General features: G+C 36.2%; 1 protein-coding gene across 1 annotated transcript in view; it reads left to right on the top strand.

Annotated features, from left to right (window-relative positions):
- Positions 1–19,530, top strand: part of MASTL (microtubule associated serine/threonine kinase like) — a 30,578-nt gene extending 11,048 nt beyond the window's left edge. Inside the window, exons 5-12 of the mRNA XM_090268049.1 lie at positions 1,007–1,113; positions 1,354–1,504; positions 3,871–4,043; positions 8,010–9,140; positions 10,155–10,296; positions 15,375–15,488; positions 15,576–15,677; positions 18,718–19,530. Of these exons, the coding sequence (XP_090124175.1) occupies positions 1,007–1,113; positions 1,354–1,504; positions 3,871–4,043; positions 8,010–9,140; positions 10,155–10,296; positions 15,375–15,488; positions 15,576–15,677; positions 18,718–18,875 (2,078 nt within the window). The 3' untranslated portion in view covers positions 18,876–19,530. The remainder of the gene's footprint in view (positions 1–1,006; positions 1,114–1,353; positions 1,505–3,870; positions 4,044–8,009; positions 9,141–10,154; positions 10,297–15,374; positions 15,489–15,575; positions 15,678–18,717) is intronic.
- Positions 19,531–19,834: the final 304 nt, after the last annotated feature.

Raw genomic sequence — 19,834 nt, 5'->3', positions numbered from 1 at the left:
AAATTACGTTTTTCACGAACTGCATAGAGTACCTTTATCTTCCATAATAACAATGAAGAATACATTCTAAGGTAAGAAAATCAAGTTTCATAAAGAAAACTTAAAGTAGTTTTCAGTTTATAGTGATTTTACATAACAACAAAATTCACGCTCATGTTTCAAAAAATCTCCCGCTCCCACCATAACTTGTCAGCACAACATGCCTGCATATAATGTGTTAAGCTAGCAAAAAAAGGAGGATTTATTGCTTCATCAGTATTAGGTATAAATGAAATTTGTTAAGTTCAAGTTTCCAGTCTATCTTTAAAAGTCTTATATCCCTTACAAAGTTATATCCCATACATCTCTTACCATTTTTGATATATAAAGAAAATAGTAAGGGGGGAGCAATGGGCAAAAGTGGAACAGCTAATAGAAAAACAATAAATTAATTTTTAAAAAAGAAAAAAAACAGTATAATATTATGCATGGATATTGAGTTCTTTTATTTTACAGTGTTATGCGCTGAAACCTGTAAAAATCTGTATCAATTTCCATCTTGACCTGCACTTGAATGTTTTAATTAACATGAAGGGCCCATAATTTGTATTAATTCCTTAATTAGACTCTGATTTGAAGTTTTACTTACATTCCTACTATCTTGATTCCTTTCTTAGTTTTGCTTACAACCTCCTTTTCTAATATTTGATTTACCAAGAATTGTTTTGATGCCAATTTGCATAACACTCTTGTTTAGTGGCTGAGTACTCCCTGAAAAGCTAAGACTTTGGGTCATTACACTGGGTTCTATCTGTTTTATCAAACTTTAATTATTTAAATCAGTTGCTTAGTTTTGTATGTTTGCTCTATGGTATCTGGCTTTCCCAGGTATATTTGTCTTATACAAGCCAATTTGTAGTTAAGTTGATGTGGAAAGAGGGGCAAAGTTCAGAACAGATGATTATAGACTTAATCAATGACAGCTGAAGTTTTTAAAGAATTTCATGTACTTTCTTTCCATACATAGAAATCAATATGATGGATATCCTTATAACACCATCAGTGGCTAAACCTAGACAAGATTATTCAAGAACCCCAGGACAAGTATTATCTCTCATCAGCTCTTTGGGATTCGTAAGTAGTTGATAAAAAAAACTCAGAAGAACACGCCCTTTCATGGCTACCACTGAAAATTTAAAATCCTGTTCTTTTGCTTTTTTAAAAAAATAAATGATCAAGATGAATGTAAATATCAAGCATGTTAGGTTACTTTAACAGTTAATCTACTTAGATGGTATAACTGTCTATGCAGTTAGGTGGTGTTATTGTGAAGATAAATGTTTGCGTTTATATTTGTCTTTCTCTTTTTAATAGCATCCACCACCAGTTGCAGACAAAAGTAAAGAATCTGCAAATATTCTTTCAACTCGCATGTCTGAAACATCACCGCTTTCTCAAGGATTACTTTGTCCTATGTCTGTAGATCAAAAGGACAGTTCTTATTCTAACAACCTACTAAAATCATGTGAGTATAGAAGAAAGGATAGTTTAACAATTTGAAAATGCAAATATTTGAATAGTCTGTGGAATTTCTATATTTCATTAAGTAGACATCATTTCTGACAGAGATTATTGTAGATTTTTAAGTCAACAGAACAAAATGTCTAGCTAATGAGAGGTTCTTCAATTAGCTATAATATTAGAATGATCATTGGATGGATTTCACTGTATTGGGTCTACGGAAATCTTATAGAGAAGATGTAGTACCTGTAATATTGTTATGTCTTTGTAAAATTATTTATGAAAGATTTTTGAAATAAAATAGCCAAAGAAAAGTTATAATTTTTTTAAGTAGCACACAATAAAACAAAGTCAAATACTGGAAGAGGAGAGTGGGACATTTGACCTTTGTTTGACACATAACTTAACCCTTTATAACTTGGCAGCAGTAGACAGTTTAGTTCTCTATACTCATGTTCTTCATCTTGGTAATGTGAATAATGATGCTTTACAGGGTAATTAGCATTAGTTGTTTTCAGGGATGCTACCTCATTTTGAATTTTGTCCTCAACAAATCTGTACATATCTGGAACATATATAATATTGTCTTTTTGCCAATGAGAAAGCTGATATTTGAAAATGCTTAATTACACACTAATAAATGGGTAAACTTCAGTCCTGATTGCAAATTCGATTTTCTGTTCACTTACCCTTTCCTCTAAATTCAATGAATCTTGTTTCTTCTGTCAAAATCCATAGTAAAAATGAAAATGGTTGAAATACATATATATATAATTTTGATAAACAGACTATTAAAATACATAATATACTGTTATTATTTTATAGCCTTAGTCTTAAGAAAAAATAATTACAACTCCTTTAGTCATTCTTTAGTCAGAATTAGGTAAGTGCAAGACACTGTGGATATAAAGAAGGATGAGAAATCCTTGCCTCAGAAGAAGTTATAGTTTTGTGGTGATTACAGGTATAAAAGGATGACAATAACAATCCTATAAGATAAATGTCACACAGGCTTACTTTTATGCAACACAGAAAGTGACAAATACTAATTGGGAAACTCAAGAGTGGTTCTAAATGAAGACAAGCAATAGCCAAGCTAGACCCAGAAAGAGAAAAAGGAACTTAATACTTTCAAGTATAGTGGGAAAGGGCATTACAGATAGAGACACTCACATGAGGAAAGGCATGGACACATGGAAGTATATTCCATCTTCACATCATTGGGACTAAATGTGAGAATGGGAAGAATGTTCAATGAAAAAGAACGCTTAGCAGGTAAGGAAGGATCAGCTGTCATTACAGGGGACCTAGAATTTAAGCCATATCAAAAGTTCCAAAACAGGAAATGGTCTGATTATATCAGTGATCCAGAAAGAACTCATTATTAGATGTATAGTATGCACATAGCATTTGATTAGACATAACTTCTGTGTTATGGGGAAAGGCAGCTGAACAATTTGATCAAATATCAAGGTCAGTATCCACTGAGTTTCAAGAATTTCATTGAGAGGATTTATGTACCATAAAGAGAGTTGTTTTAAATGGACTTTGAAATTCTTCTAGATTTAAGGATCTAAAAGATTTATTAGGTCAAAAAAATGTAAGACTAAGAATTTATTTGGGATTGAAGTTGTGTTCACCCATTTTGGAAAAAGGAAGACAAGGTAAAGGTATCTTTCTATATAGGTATAATTTCTTTATATTTTATGTATTATGATCTTTGGTAAAAGTATGATTGTCTATTGTGTCTAAGTATAAGTTCGGGAGCTGTAATTTTGGCATCATTATTTATACGATAAAGGAAAATGTATCATGTTGATGGTGCCACTTTCTTCTACTAGCTCACTCTTAGCTAATTTACCATTCCTTATTTGTTTTACCCAGGGATATTTAAAAGAATCCCTTATAGATGTGTATAATTCACACTTGTAAGCACATAAACCTCAACATTAAGAAAAGGTAGTTTTAATTAAATGCAAGTTGAACTGGGTAAATTTAGTCACATTCTAGCCTCATAACATCTGGATATAGCTCATCTACAATAATGCTGCTTTCTCTCGAAGAGTTTCAAATTGAGTAATGTATATTCAAATGGATTTCCTCCTAATTATAAATTAGTTCCCTTGTCCTGATTTTTACATTACAAATGTTGAGAGTCTTTTTTTTTTTTTTTTTTTTTTTTAACTTTCAGAATAGTATTTGTATGCCAAAAACACCAAGAGCCATTTTTGTGGATTGGATAATTTTTCTATAGAAATAGCTCTGATGTGCAATACTTAATACTTTGCCTCGTTATCTGTAAAGATTCAGATTCAGTGAGGAACTAAGAAAGATGTGAAATAAGCTTCAATAATTTTCTCTTCCCTGCAGGTCTTGAAACAGTTGCCTATAACCCTGGAATGCCTGTAAAGTGTCTAACTTCTAATCTACTCCAGTCTAGGAAAAGGCTGGCTACATCCAGTGCCAGCAGTCAGTCCCACACTTTTCTCTCCAGTATGGAATCTGAATGCCTCAGCAGTCCCAGATGGGAAAAGGATTGCCAGGTTACAGTGAAATTTATCTTAGCTATAACTACTTATGTATGTGAAATTAATGACTGATACAATTTTTACCTTTTAATTTAAATTATTTATGGAAATGAAACTGTTATGTGAACAGCAGTCAAGGAGGTCTTCATTTTCCTGTACATTCTGTTAAATTCTTTTGAAATATCTTTTTTCCATTTTTTAAGTGTGTGTGTGTGTATATATATATATATATATATATATATATATATACACACATATATATATACATACATATATACAAAGTATATTTTATTGATTATGTTGTTACAGTAGACCCAATTTTCTTTTTTTTTTTCCTTTGCTGCCCTCCGCCCAGCACCCCCCTTCCCTCCAGCAATCCTACCTCCCTTAGTTCATGTCCGTGGGTCATACATATAAGTACCTTGGCTTCACCCTTTCCTATATTATTCTTAACTTCCCCTGTCTATTTTGTACCGATCAATTCTGCGTCTTAATCCCTGCACCAATTCCCCATTTCTCCCCCTCCGCCCTCCCAGCTGATAACCCTTGAAGTGATCCCCATACCCACGACTGTTCCTATTCTCGTTTGCTTAGTTGGATTTTGTTTCTTCTTTTTAGATTCAGTTGTTGATAGTTGTGAGTTTGTTGTCGTTTTAGTGTTCATAGTTTTGATATTCTTTTCTTAAATAAGTCCCTTTAACATCTCATATAACAATGGCTTAGTGATGATGAACTCTTTTAGCTTTACCTTGTCTGGGAAGCACTTTCTCTGCCCTTTCATTCTAAATGATAGCTTTGCTGGATAGAGTAGTCTTGGTTGTAGGTCCTTGCTTTTCATGACTTTGAGTACTTCTTGCCAGTCCCTTCTTGCCTGCAAAGTTTCTTTTGAGAAATCAGCTGACAGTGTTATAGGCACCCCTTTGTAAGTAACTCTCTGCTTTTCTCTTGCTGCTTTTAAGATTCTCTCTTTATCTTTAACCTTTAGCATTTTAATGATGATATATCTTGGTGTGGTCCTCTTTGGGTCTAGCTTGTTTGGGACTCTCTGGGCTTCTTGGACTTGTATGCCTATTTCCTTTGCCAAATTAGGGAATTTTCCTTCATTATTTTTTCACATAAGTTTTCAAATTCTTGCTCTTCCTGTTCTCCTTCTGGCACCCCTATGATTGGGATGTTGGCACATTTAAAGTTGTCCCAGAAGTTCCTAAGCCTCTCTTTGTTTTTTTCAATTCTTGTTTCTTCATTCTGTACAGGTTGACTGTTTTTTTCTTCCTTATCTTCCAAATCGCTGGTTTGAATCCCAGCTTCCTTGCCTTCACCATTGGTCTTGTGTGGATTTTCCTTTGTTTCATTTAGTATAGCCTTCACTTCCTCCCTTATGTGTTTGCCATAGTCAAGCATGTCTGTCAAGTCTGTGAGCATCATTATCACCAGTGTTTTGAACTCTGCGTCTGTTAGGTTGACTATCTTCTCATCACTTAGTTCTTTCACTGGAACCTTGATCTGTTCCCTCTTTGGGGCCATACTTCTGTCTCCTCAACTTGACAACCTCCTGTGTTTGCCTCTGTGTCTTAGGTAGAGCTGTCACACCTGTTATATTGTAAGGGCCAGAGCCTTAGGTATCCATCAGGTGCAGGAGGGGTGAGAGGGAACAATGCCACTTGCTTAGCACTCACCTTTTTCCAGACACTTCTCCTGCTTCCCGTATGGGACTGTCGCCCCTCTAGGTGTTGCTGTGGCCATGGTTCTCAGAGTGGGTGGGTTTGTAGACATTCTAGGACCATGGTGGTCCTCTAAACAAAGGGACTCTGTTGAGCGACTGGCAGTTTTTTCCGCCACCCCATCCCCCACTGGCTTTCACAGTCAGAAGCAATGAGGCTTTCTTTTCCCGAGCGCTGGAACCGTGAGGTACGTTGTTTTGTCTGGGTCTTGGATCACTCCCCAGGTGTCCCTCCTGACTTTTATAATGTTTTTGACTGCTCTTTACGCCAGCTGGCCACAGCCACTGCCTTGCTGCCTCTGCCACTGCCACAGCTGCCACACCATGTTCTCTTTGCCCCAGCTCCACCCCTCCTACATGTCTGGATGAGTATTACTTCTTTATATCTTTGTTGGACTTCCATGCAGCTTGATTTTCTGGTAGTTCTGGTTGTTTTTAGTTTTGAGGTTGCTGTAATCCTTATGGTGTGGAGGGAAACAAAGCGTGTCTACCTATGCCTCCCATCTTAGCTGTAAGTTTAATCTTTTAAAATATCTTATTTCTCACTCAAATTATTCTCATTGTATAATGAGATTCCAAATTTTTAAGTTTTTGCTACAAATTGATAGTAAATATTTGGCTTCTAGGCATCTAAATAGACTTCTTCTTTTTCAATTCCCTACCATGACACAGATATTAGCTTGTCGAATTTTTTTTTTAATCTATATTTTATTTTTAAACTCACACTACCCCCTTCTGTATGTTCTGCTAGTTTCTCATTTAATGGAATGGCAACTCTTCTGGATCAGAAATAACTTTGAGACCACGAAGTTAATGTTGGTGTACTTTAAAAGTATTTACTTTAAGTAATTGCTTGCTAAGTGAATGAATTTTTACTTAGTTTATATATTCTGTTTTTTTCTTTTTAAGAGCAATTAAAACTGGGAGGAACTGAAATTTTAAATTATAATAAAGTTGCCAATAAAATAATGTTAGTTTAGAAGAATTGTAGTACACCAAGAATAAAGCTTCCGTTTGATAAAATAATTTGGAATGTATTTGCTCCTTATTCTCAGTCATATCATTTTCTTTATTATTGTTAGATATTTGCATTTTAGGAGTAAGGTCAAACTTTTTAGTTAAGGCATAGTTTCTCAATTTTTTTCTTCTCTCCTTATAGGCTGCTTTATAGATAATATGTATATGTTACAGAATAAACCAGGTTTGCATTCCTTGTACTCTTATTTCATTTCTGTCCTATTCAAGAAAGAAATACACTCTTTCAACTCTACACAGCTTTGCCTTGTTCCTCCTACTTCTGCATTTCCAGGGAATGCGATGATTGGATTCTAGTGGTACTTCTCAAGTTGTGATCAACGGAAGGACAAGGGACCCCTGATAAATTCTGTGCTTATTCCCAAATGCATCATTTTCTGTGACTGAAGATCAATGAGTTGTAATTCAAGACTTTTCTTTCATTCATGACTAAATGCTCTGTGTTATTACTTAGTTAATAAAGTTTGATTTTCACATTTCAAAAATAGGCACTATTAGAGTTAATAACAATTCCCTCTGAGTAATCATGTAAAAATCCTGATTACCATGCTCCAATTTGCGATATTAGGTACAAAGCTCTGATCACCCAAGAGCTTCTGCAGATGGTTGGAATTCAGTTTTCAAAGAAGGCATTTTGTTATCCATGTATCATCAATTTAACTTGTTCACAATGGATTTAATTCATGTTATTTTTGGTTTCTCATTATAAATTACTACTGATTTAGCCTCATCCTTATCAGCTTGGTTTTCTTATACTTGTTTGAAGTGATACATGTTTACATTAATAATATTTTTATCTATAATTTTCTTTTAACTATATTTATATCAAGTCTTGTACATTTTGCAATTCAAAGCAGAATTGTCCATACTCCTATGCATAGCAGATATATCATAATAGTCCTTCCTTCAAATTTGTCTAAATATGTTGCCTGCTAATTTGTTCTACTTAAATAGCATGTAATACGCTATCAAATAAGTATTATAAAATATTTGATTTACATTTTAGACCAGTGTTTCACTCAAAATAATGTGTATAAATGTATTCTAAAATGACTTATATTGCTTTTAATTATCTGTTATTGTTCTTTTATTTCACTGGACAGTAGGAATAGGTAGCACAATAATTTGGGGGGCCATTTATTCCACCAAGTAGACAGAGGTTTAACACAGGTTAACGAATCCCAGCTTTATATAACTAAAAAAAAGGTCCTTCTCTTTCCCTTTAGGAAAATGACGATGCATTGGGCTCTGCAATGATGGGTTGGAACACAACTGAAAAGCCTTTATGTACAAAATCTACAAGTGCCATCAAGACCAAAAGTTTCATTAAGAAGGATCATGAGTTAGCCCTTTCTCCCATTCAGAACAGTAGTGCCATTCCTGCCAATGAAAACTCTTGTGTAAGCCTTGCTAAAAAATGCTTCTCTGGAAAAGTTTCTTGGGAAGCTAGAGAACTGGATGTAAATAATATTAATATGGCCGCTGACACAGGACAGTTTTTTTATCAGTCAGATCAGGGGTCTATGGATTCTGATGGTATGATTGAAGAACACCTTGGGAAAAGAAGTGTTAAGAGACATTTTGAGTTAATTGACTCCAGTCCTTGTCAGAAAACCCTACAGAATAAAAAGAGTTGTACAGAGTATAAGCATAGTAATGAAATGAGAGATTGTCATACAAATCAAAGTACAAGCTTAACAACTGAAGTTCAGGACCTTAATCTCTCAGTATATAGAAGTCAGCAAAATGACTGTGCTAATAAGGAGAACGTTGTTCATTCTTTTATGGATAAACAAACTCCAGAAAAAACACCTATCCCAATGATAGCAAAAAACCTTATGTGTGAACTGGATGAAGATTGTGACAAGCATAATGACAACTTGAGTTCTAGTTTTCTATGTTATGATGATGATAGAGCTTCTAAAAGTATTTATATGGACTCTGATTCATCTTTTCCTGGAACTTCTATAATGGAAAGTCCATTAGAAAGGCAGTCCTTAGATCTAAATAAAAGCATCAAAGAATCTTCTTTTGAAGAATCAAATATTGAAGACCTACTTACTCTATCACTCAGCTGCCAGAAGAGTCCCTCACTGAAAGGTGATGAGAACCCTGATGTCCAAGACAGTAACCAAAAAATGTTAGTTCCTTCTTCGGAGGTGTTAAAAACATTAACCTGCTCTAAAAGAAATGCTGTAGCTTTTCGAAGTTTTAACAGCCATATTAATGTATCCAGTAACTCAGAACCATCCAAAATGAGCATTACTTTAGATGCAATGGATATTTCATGCGCTTATAGCGGTTCATATCCCATGGCTATAACCCCTACTCAAAAAGAAAGAGCCTACTTATATCAGGTATGTTATTACTTTCTAACACTTGTTCTTTGAATTGTAGAAAAACAGACTGAATGCCAGACTCTTTCCTGTCAGCTAGATTATATGCTATTAAGCATATAGTTTTGTTTTACTCGTTGGAAATCTGTGGACTGTCGAAAGTTTCAATGCTGGAAAGTAAAGCTGGTAGTAATGTTCATTGTTCTTAACTACAATATCGCCTTCATTTATGCTGCTCTCTATATATTTTCACATGTTTATAATTACATATCTATAATCACATATTTTTACTGGATCCCAGAAACTGTGAGTTATAAAATTAAAGTCCATTCTACTGTCTTCTAAGAACATATTTAGATGATCTCTTTATAGAATAAGAAAGTTGAAAATATATATTTCAAATCTTATTTTGTTTTTATTTTCTAACCCTTTATCTTCTTTTTTTTTATTCTTCCCTTGGAGAGACATCATAATATAAAAAGTGGAAACCCTGAATTTAGAGTTACAAAACTTGGGTTTTCTATTCAGAACCTGCTGGGTGACTTAGAGGCTCCTTACCCTCAGAGCCTCTGTTTCCCACCTGTCTGTAGAATATAATGATACCTGTCCTACTGGTCTCACAGAGTCCTTATGAGACAACTAAGTATCTTAAAAACTCAAATGCCAATTAGCACAAAAGGTTATTTATATTTGGTTCTACCTTATGTATTATCCTAACACTTCAGTCATTTGTCAGCCGCAGCCTCTCTCAGTGACCTTCAGCTTGCCTTAATCCATGCTATCAAGAGTTTTTTCTTGTCGGCTTTTTTATCGTTTCTTACATATCCAGATCTTATTGAAATAGCTGGTGTTACCTAAGCTCCGGAGTATCATTAGATATTAGGACTTTTTATAATTATAAGTTATGAGTCCTTTTTCAAACTGATGAAGGATTTGAGTATGTTCCTCTTGCCCAGCAGCCTCACTTTATTGTTCTGGCATTTCTGTTCATTGTAAAATGAATTAATTGTCTTTTAAAAACTCTTTTTAAATTAGCAGACCCCAAATCAGGTCAAGTCAGGAACTCCGTATCGAACTCCAAAGAGTGTGAGAAGAGGGGCAGCCCCAGTGGATGACGGGCGAATCTTGGGAACCCCAGACTACCTAGCACCTGAGTTGTTATTAGGCAGGGCCCATGGTAAGGCATACATGTCTTGAGTTTTTGAAGTGTTATCTATCCCTACATTTTCTTTTGAGGTAAAATTGTTTTAAATTTCTTTGGTACTTGTATTACCTAAAGTAGAAGAAAATGAATTCATGCAGTTTTCTTTCCTCTTCTATGTGGCATATGTTACAAGAAAAGAAGACATGCAACTGTGTGTTTGCTTCTGGTACAGTCTCAGTGGTCTAAAGAAGCACCACCTTTCACTCCCTGGTTATCTTTGCTCTAAATGGCTCCTCAAGTCTGTTGTAGTTTTGGCTCAAAATTACAAAGACAAAACAAAATTCTGTTCAGCCTGCAGAAGCTTGTTCCTGTTTAGAGCTCACCCTCACTTATACCTTCACCAGAAAGGTCAAGCCAGAAACAAGCCGTCTTTCAAAATGCAACATAGGAATGAAAGGATGACATTTCCACTTACCTTATTTTCCCTATCTACATTCTAAAGTGAATTGTATTTGTGTCCTGGGACTACTGTTACAAAATGCCACAGACTGGGTGGTTCAAAACAACTGAAATTTATGGTCTGACCATCCTGGAGTCCAGAAGTCTAAAAATCAGGATGTTGATGGGACCATGCTCCCATGAAACCTGTAGGGGAACGCTGTGTGGCCTTTTCTTTTAGCTTCTAGTGGTTTGCTGGCAGTCTTTGACATTCCTTGGTTTATAGATGCATTCCTCTCATCTTCCCTTTTTATATGGTGTTCTCCCTGTCTCTGTGGTCACACGGCTGTGTTCTCATAAGGACTCCAGTCATTTTAAATTAGGGACCCACCCTACTCCAATATGACTTCATTTTTTTTTTTTAATAGTACTCTTTTTCTTTTTAATTTTATTTATTTATTTTTAGAGAGAGGGGAAGGGAGGGAGAAAGAGAGGGAGAGAAACAACAATGTTTGGTTGCCTCTCGCACACCTCACCTGGGGACCTGGTGTGCAACCCAGGCATGTGCCCTGACTGGGAATCAAACCAGCAACACTTGGTTCACAGGCCAAATATGACTTCATCTTAACCTAACTAATTCTATCTGCAAGGATCCCATCTCCAAATGTCAAAGGACCTCAGGGTTAGGAATTAAACTTATCTTTCTTCAAGAGAGCATAATGCAACCCACAACATAACCCCATCTTCCGCATTTTGATATTAGTCACTTCCCTTTGCTCTGGGCTCTTTTGGTGATCATCTGTCTCATCTGTCCCCATCCCCCCAACCCCAACTTTTATTTTTCTTTCTTTGCTGGCTTTTTTCCTTAGTCTGAAAATTAGCTTCCACCTTTATCTTACCCTTACTACCTAACTTCTCAAAGGTTGCCTATTTACCTGATCATTTTTGCTTTGACAATCTGATTATTTAATTGAAACTTTTATTAGCCATCACCTGTGATGTCATTTATTTACAAACCTACCAGTCTCTTCTCAGTCTCACTCCTCTTACCTCTGTTGCTACTCATTTCTTTCCTTAGCTCTTGTAAATATGGACATTCTTCAAGATTTGCCCTTTACCCTTATCCTGTGCAAGTGCTCCCTGTTAATCTCATCACTTCCATGACTTCAATTGGATATATGTTAATGTTTCCCAGATACTGATCTCTAATTCTGACTTTCACTAGGCAGCAGACTTGGCCTAAGTATCTATTCACCGTTCTACAGGCCCTGCAAATGCTGCCTGTTATAACTGGCCTTGTTTCCCCGCTTTTACTTCCTCTGTTCTTTATCTCAGTTTCACCACCTTTGTGGTGACACAGTTATTGTCCCCACATTCTGGCATTTTAATCTGGTTGATTATATCTCTGCAGTATTTCTCCTCACCTTTTCATCTCTGCCACTATCTCTGCCTCACCTTTTCCTTTCATTATTTAATAACTTTCTTTCTGGTCTCAACTTCATTCTATTGTTTATAATCATTGACACCAGAGTTTTCCTCTTTTTCTCCCCATATTCTTTTGTTTTTCTGATTGCAAATTTACATTTGACTCAGAAATCAATGAAAATGCACAGGTAGCTCAGCTGTTTTGTATGTTACAGTCTAGATTTTGATTCAATTTAATTTTTTCTCTTCCTGTGCCTATAAACCCTTGCCCCACTTTTCGGGACCCAGAGTCCAAGGTAGGAGAGACCAAAGCATCCCAGAGGGCACCAGCACAAAATCCAGATTCTTCTTAAAATGTAACATGGTTCATGCTACTTCCTTGCTTAAAAAGCTACAGTGCCTCCTTAAAAGCAAGATTACTGATCATGGCACATGAAGCTCTAAGTTCTCATAGTAGCCACAGCTCTCAAAGAGATTCTTTTTATAGGCCTTATGTTGCCATTACATTTCTTAGACACATTATTTTCAAATTTTCCTTATTGTGCACAAGCATTTCGCCTTCGTTTAAAAAGCCAGTCCCCAATCATCTTCTTATCAAATTTATTCGCATTGATGATCAGTTTAAAGGTTACTTCTTTCATAAAGTATCCCTTAATCAATTATGGACATTTACTTATTCACTGTCATATCACTTAAGTCCAAACTGTTTAGCCCCAGCCAGATTGCTTATTTAGTTGGTTAGAGAGTCGTCATAGTACACCAAGGTTGCAGGTTCAGTCGGAGAAGAAAATTTAAAACTTATAGCATTAGTTGTTATATTTTTCTCTACTACAAAAGTTTAAGAAAGTTTCCTAAGACTAGTGTCTGAGGTTTCCCTATAGATAGCACTCCAGGAGAATTTCTGGGCTACACTCAGCAACCATTCTGAATAATCTCTACAGTGTTGAAAGTGGACACATTTAATATTCCCCCTATTAGCCAAAGCAACGATGTTCTTCTGGGCACTTAACTGACTTACGTACAGTGTCCTTTTTGCTAAGTCATAGATTTGCTAGCCCATTTACTATATTATAATTTTTATGTTGTCTAACTTAGGATACAATGTGAAAGTAAGCTTCAGATGTAAAGATTTACTTTATTAGACCTTGCCACTTTTAGTGAGATATCTAGTTACCTCACCTATCTTGTGATATATTTTTAAGTTTTTATTTCCTATGAAAGTAATTTGACAACATGGTTTTTAAAATAACACATAGTACAAAGCAATTTATAATCAAAAAGGGAAAAAAATTCTCAGTTCCCTACCTCTTCCCCCAGATCCCAGGCCCCAGGGGCCAGTCCCTTGGCTCCTGTGCTTCTGCTATATGTACCTCTGTTTCCCAGCATCATGCTCAGGCACAGCCTTGACTCCTCTGATGCTCTCCCTTGGTCTTCCCCTCAACAAGCAGACTTAGGAAGTCTGGCCAGAGTTTCCCATAGCTTCTCATGCACATTTTTGTTTCAGCTCTCTTAACATTGTGTTAGAATTATCTATACTGGCTCTCCCAGGGTAGGCTATTTTCACCTGAGGAAAAGCTCTTTTTCTTGTTTCTGTTTATGTATCCCTTATACCTGACACAATCTCTGGTATCTAGTTCAATGAAAGATGTGAGAATGAACTCATAATTTTAATACAATGTACTTAACTACTGTTTTACATGCAGGATATCTGACTTCGGGTGCTGAGCTTCTTTTAAAGCAATATGGCAAAGCACATTAAATTGAATAGTCAAAGTATAACTAGATCACATGGTAGGAAGAAGTTCTTTTCATTTCAGCTCACATATGAAATATAAAAATGAAGTGTCTTCTGTTTTCTGAGCAGGAAAAACATCCAGAGAAGATGCTATTCTCTGAAAACAGATATAGGCATCTGACATTTTTATAACTTTTAAAGGTAGCAGAAAGTGAAGATTAAATTGCAACAGAGGAAATAGGCTTGATAAAAATATTAGAAATAACAGCTACAAAAGTGCTGGAATTTCATAAACCATTTGATTCCATTATTATTAGAAAATAAAAAGGTATTAACAGTATCAATATACAAATTACAAAAGTGGGTTGTGAATTAGAAAGTAATGTAAAGTAAGTTCTCTTTCTTTGGCTAATGTTACAATTGCTAGGACTAATCACAATATATGATCTTATTAGACTGACACATATATGGATGTGTGACATCCATGGAGTAAGCCTGTATGTTTTTGACATGAGTATATTTTGACATCAGAGAAGGAAAACTCTGACTCCAAAAAACCTCTGCTGCCTTGCGGCATACCTCTTCAGGGGAAAGGCTAAGGGAGTAAACCCCGACAGAAAATCCGGAGCCGGAGTCCCTAAGGCGGTTTGACGCTGTAGTCAACACCGGCAACTCCTGCGGCGCACCTGAACCCAAGCTGTATCGACTCCGTCTTTCCCTTGGACCCTTAAGCTGCGAAGAGAGGGGGGGTCTGCTGCATGGGCAACAGCAGACCCTCCATATTACCCTGCCCAGGCTCTGTAGCTTCAGCGTCATCGCAAGATGTCGATTCAACACGGGAGGAGACATGTCACTCCCGAGTCGGACTGCACAGCCATTCTCGGCGGTGCAGATGGACTCTTGAGAAGCTACACCATCGTCTCTCGAGACGGACGGCTGCCGACGATAGTTTAAGTGAATATTCTTTGTTAAACTAATTTGTCCCTCTGTGATCTTAAAAAGAATAAAGCACATGGAAATACTCTTAAGTAAAACTTTCCATAATTACCAGGCTAGCCAATTAGTGTAACTGTTGCTACCTCGTCTCCTACATTTGTGAAATGAGTGGAACATGGAATTGTCTTAATGTTTTTTCCCAATTTGAAAGTGAGAAGTACTGTAACTGTTTTAGAGAAAAACTTCTAGATTAAATGTATTCCTTGGTTGTGATTTAGGATTTAGAACAAGTAACTATTCAGAATATCAGAGATTATTAATAAATGATCAAAGATAGCTTTAACTTTAACTAGCTGTATTAATTGCTGATCTAAACTTCTTAGGAAATAGAGAAGGAAAGTCATTGCCATATTGAATAACTGAAGGTCATCTGACTTTTTGCACCTTATGAAGCCAGAAGAAAGCCTCAGGACATGAATGCCTTGATTGTGCCCAAATGTTCATGTATTAATGTTCTTGTTGATCAAACATTTGTAGAAAATGCTTGCAAGCTCAACTACTTCCTCTTAAATTCCAGGTCCTGCAGTAGACTGGTGGGCACTTGGAGTTTGCTTGTTTGAATTTCTAACAGGAATTCCCCCTTTCAATGATGAAACACCACAACAGGTATTCCAGAATACTCTGAAAAGAGGTGATTCTTTTTCTCCTATTAAGACAGAATAATTTATCTCTTTATATTATTTTGAGCAATGATCAAGAGGCTTATTCATATTTGTAGATATTCCTTGGCCTGAAGGTGAAGAAATGTTATCCGATAATGCTCAAAGTGCAGTAGAAATACTTTTAACCATCGATGATACAAAGAGAGCTGGAATGAAAGGTAAGGTTTTGTATTAATACACTTACCCTTGATTTGTTTCAGGGGCTGAATGTTAATACTGCTACAAAGTGCTACAGATAATCTGTTAAATTTGTTTAAAAAGAATTTTAGTTTATTTTTACCCTCTGGGTATCTATTGGTACATTTGTCCTTCTTCTACATTAAAATTTAATGTGATCAGGTTGTGATAGTCACTCATTGAATTTTATTAACCTCAAGCAGGTACCTGAAACACTCTTATATTGTCAGTGTCTTAAGTTTATCAGGGCCTGATAAAGTTAACCATCCACAATACAAGAGAATTTTTTTTTAAGATTTTATTTATTTATTTTTAGAGAGAGGGGAAGGGAGGGAGGAAGAGAGGGAGAGAAACATCAATGTGTGGTTGCTTCTTGTGCGCCCCCAACTGGGGACCTGGCCTGCAACCCAGGCATGTGCCCTGCCTGGGAATCAAACCCAGCGATCCTTTGATTTGCAGGCTGGTGCTCAATCCACTGAGCCACACCAGCCAAAGCAAGATTTTTTTTTTTTACTAAAATTTTAACTATAATTTCTTACTGCTTCCTTTCTGATACCATTATTGATTGACAAATGGACCAGGTGCCAGGCTACCTCAAATGAGATGAATTTGGTACATTATGATTCATTCAGTGGTTTTTCCCCACTACAGGGGATATATTAAATGATGGTTTTGAACCTCTGGTAAATCTCATAGGCTGCCTTAAGATCCGTTTTGTAACAGGATATATATAGAGAGAAGTAAGCATTACATCCCAAAATATATTTCCATGTGAAGTATGAGGGTATGTTTAGAATATTTAGCTTTAGTGATATGTAATTTACATCGGCTTCTGGGTGTTCCCGCTAATAAGATCCATTGTTTGTTTGTTTGTTTGTTTGTTTAACAAATCCTATAGAGTGACTTCTAGGTGCCAGACAGTGTTGTTGCAGGTGTTAGAGGTACCCTACAGATGAACCAGATTAAAACCTGTTATTTGATATTCTAGTGGAAAGATAGAAAGTAAGCAAACACAATCATGACATACTGCCATCTAGTTGTAAGTACTATAAAGAAAGATAAAGCAGGGTGAGAGAGTACAAAGTATGGCAGGAAATCATTTTTTTAAGATCGAGTGGTCAGGAAGACCTCCGTGAAGAGTGGAATTTGAGCAAAAACCTGTGTAAAGTGAGGGTACACATATTTGACAACTGAGCTCTAACACTTACTTCAGAACAAGGATTCTCAATTGGGGTGATTTTTGCTCCCTAAAGGACATTTGGCATTGTCTGGAGATTTTGGGGGTTGTCACAACTGTTTGGAGCATCTAATAGGTAGAGGCCAGGAATTCTGCTCAACATCTTACAGAGCACAGGACAGTCCCCACAACAAAGAATTATTTGGGCCCCAATGTCAATTGTGCTGAAGTTGAGAAACCATCGTTTAGGAAATCACTATAATTTGCTCAAATTAAGTGGAGACAAAAGAAAAGTACTCTTACCAATGACCTCAGATTTGTGTTGTTTAATGAACAGTTCACATAGTGAAGTCAATGGCAGGGGTAATCTTCAGTTAAAAAACAGTTGCTTCAACTGTTTAGTTGATCTTAACCTAGACCAGAACTCCTTTGTAGATTCAGTTTACATGACTAGCTATAATGAGAGGGCCATAAAGCATCACATCACATCCAGAGAGCACAGTTTAAGAGTTACTACAAGTAACTCTAAAGTAATCCATGCTCAGATGTTTATTTTGACTAATTAAAAGACAGATTCTCTAAGTGAAAATTGTTTTTGCTATTTTTATCTCTCTTCCCACCAGTCTTTCAGTTTAGGAAAAGGGCAACATGAAGACACACAATTTTCTCAACCCACCATCCCCTGTGCAGGCACATAATTCTTTCTCATTTGTGTAGTCTTCTCCCAATATTTTCCTCAAATTTGACTGATTTTTTAGCTGTTTACTGCCTTAACTGCCACTTCATTTTTTGGTCAATGTCTTTATTGTTGCCTTATGAAGTGAAGGATTGATTATATCTAGTAACAAAATGCCAATGTGATCAGAAGAGCATATTTTTATTTTAGTATGTAGAAGGAAATAGGAAAGATGACACATATTGAAAATGTAGCTAAAGAGAGGAGCAAAGTTGAGATTTTGTCAATGGAAGCAGTAAAGATTCCAGAAGTGATTATACTGCTAGATAGTTAGTAGGTATGTTGTTAAGATGCAAGTCAATGATATCAAGGAAGTCAAAGAATCATGAAGAAAATGTGTCGGAAGTGCCATCAATGTATATGTTGAATTCACCATGAAGGGTAAGGATGGACCCTAGCAAAGACAGCAAGGGGATGGAGATGAGCTTTTTGCTAAACTTACCCAAGCCAGTAGTTAGTGCTAAGAACTGCAGAGATATAGAGAAGTGGCAAGGACTTGGAATGAGAAATGGAACATTAATTGTGCAAGATGAGTGGTATAGAAGCTGTATGGGGGAGCAGGAAGTAGGGCACTCTCTCATCGAGTCAGGAATTACATGAGAAGATGCAGGCAGTGAGAAAGATAGGCTTCCATTAAGGCAAATCATGCAGTCACTTATTTGACAAATAGAGATCAGGTACCCGTCCTAGACCAACTGATATACAAAATGGCACAGTGTGGATTGAGCGCCAGCCTGCGAACCAAAGGGTCACCAGTTTGATGCTCAGTCAGAGCACATGCCTGGGTTGCAGGCCAGATCTCCAGTGAGGTCCCCAGCTGGGGGCGCACAAGACACAACCATACATTGATGTTTCTCTCCCTCCTTCTCCCTCTCTTTCCCTCTCTCTAAAAATAATAAATTAATTAAATATTTTTTTTAAATGATACAGTGTGTGTCATTGAGAAGGATGTGGTTGAATAGAAAAACAGATGAACAATGCTTATGAAAGTGACTTTATGAAGTAGGGCAAGATATATGTGTAGCAGTGTCTTCTTCATTCCTGTAGAAAGGTGCTTGCTTAGGTAATGGTGTCATAATATTCTATTTTGTTTTATATTTTTCCAAAGAGCTGAAACATCATCCTCTCTTCAGTGATGTGGACTGGGAAAATCTGCAGCATCAAACTATGCCTTTCATACCTCAACCAGATGACGAAACAGATACATCCTATTTTGAAGCCAGGAATAATGCTCAGCACCTGACTGTATCTGGATTTAGTCTATAGCACATTAAGTCTGCCCTTTGAGCTAACCTTGTCTTATAGGATAAGCTAGCATAATTACATACTCCTTAATAATAGATTGTTTAAAGGGGGAAAATCATTTTACCTGGATCAATGAGCTTTGAAACTATGTTACAGCTTCTACAGAGGTAAAAGGCTATCAAGAATATAATCAATAACTTATCTTAATCTCAAAGTTGTATACAGATCTCCAACGCTTCTTTCATCTTATTTATTTTGTCACTGCACTTTATGAAAACTAATGCATCAATAAAACTAGAATGGCACTACCACTTTAGAGAAAGTGAGCTTTAAGCTTGATTTTCTTTCTCATCTACTGATTTCAGTCCACCATTCAGTTCAGTGTTAAAATAACAAAAACACCAGTAATGTAACTTACTCGTACAGATTGCTGCCATAGCTGTAGTCTCAAAGCCAATCCTTTAAGGCTGCATTTGTGACCTCAAAATAGAGCTGGAAAATTCCTTCAGCTCCTTTGGGGAATGAGGGATGAACAAAAGGATGTAGGTTTTAGCTTACTTTCTTATGAATACAGTTTTGTCATCCAGACTGCTTCTGGTACTTTCTCTACAATACATATTTGTTTAAAATAATACTGGAAAGCTTAGGTGTGATATACTGTGACAACTTTAACGGCTTGTTCAGTTTTAATAAAACGTGATTGTTTACATCTTAAAATAATTTGTCTAAAACATAGGCAGCATTACCAGAGCCAGCTTGATCCTTTATAAAAAGTTTACTTTCACTTAATAAATGTAATTGTAACATATTTCAAGTATATTATTTGTCAACATTCTTTTATACACAGACACACACACACACACATATTCAGCTTCACAGGTCATATGTTAAATTCATTGAAGCTTTCAGCATACTTAGCCCCCAAAAGAGCAGAGTTCAAATTTAAATGTATGTAAATTTGCTGCTAATCTGTTTAATAT

Source organism: Furipterus horrens, unplaced genomic scaffold (assembly GCF_987537825.1).
Source record: "Furipterus horrens unplaced genomic scaffold, mFurHor1.1.pri manual_scaffold_2, whole genome shotgun sequence".
NCBI classification, from domain to species: domain Eukaryota; kingdom Metazoa; phylum Chordata; class Mammalia; order Chiroptera; family Furipteridae; genus Furipterus; species Furipterus horrens.
This window is presented reverse-complemented; position numbering and strand designations above follow the sequence as displayed.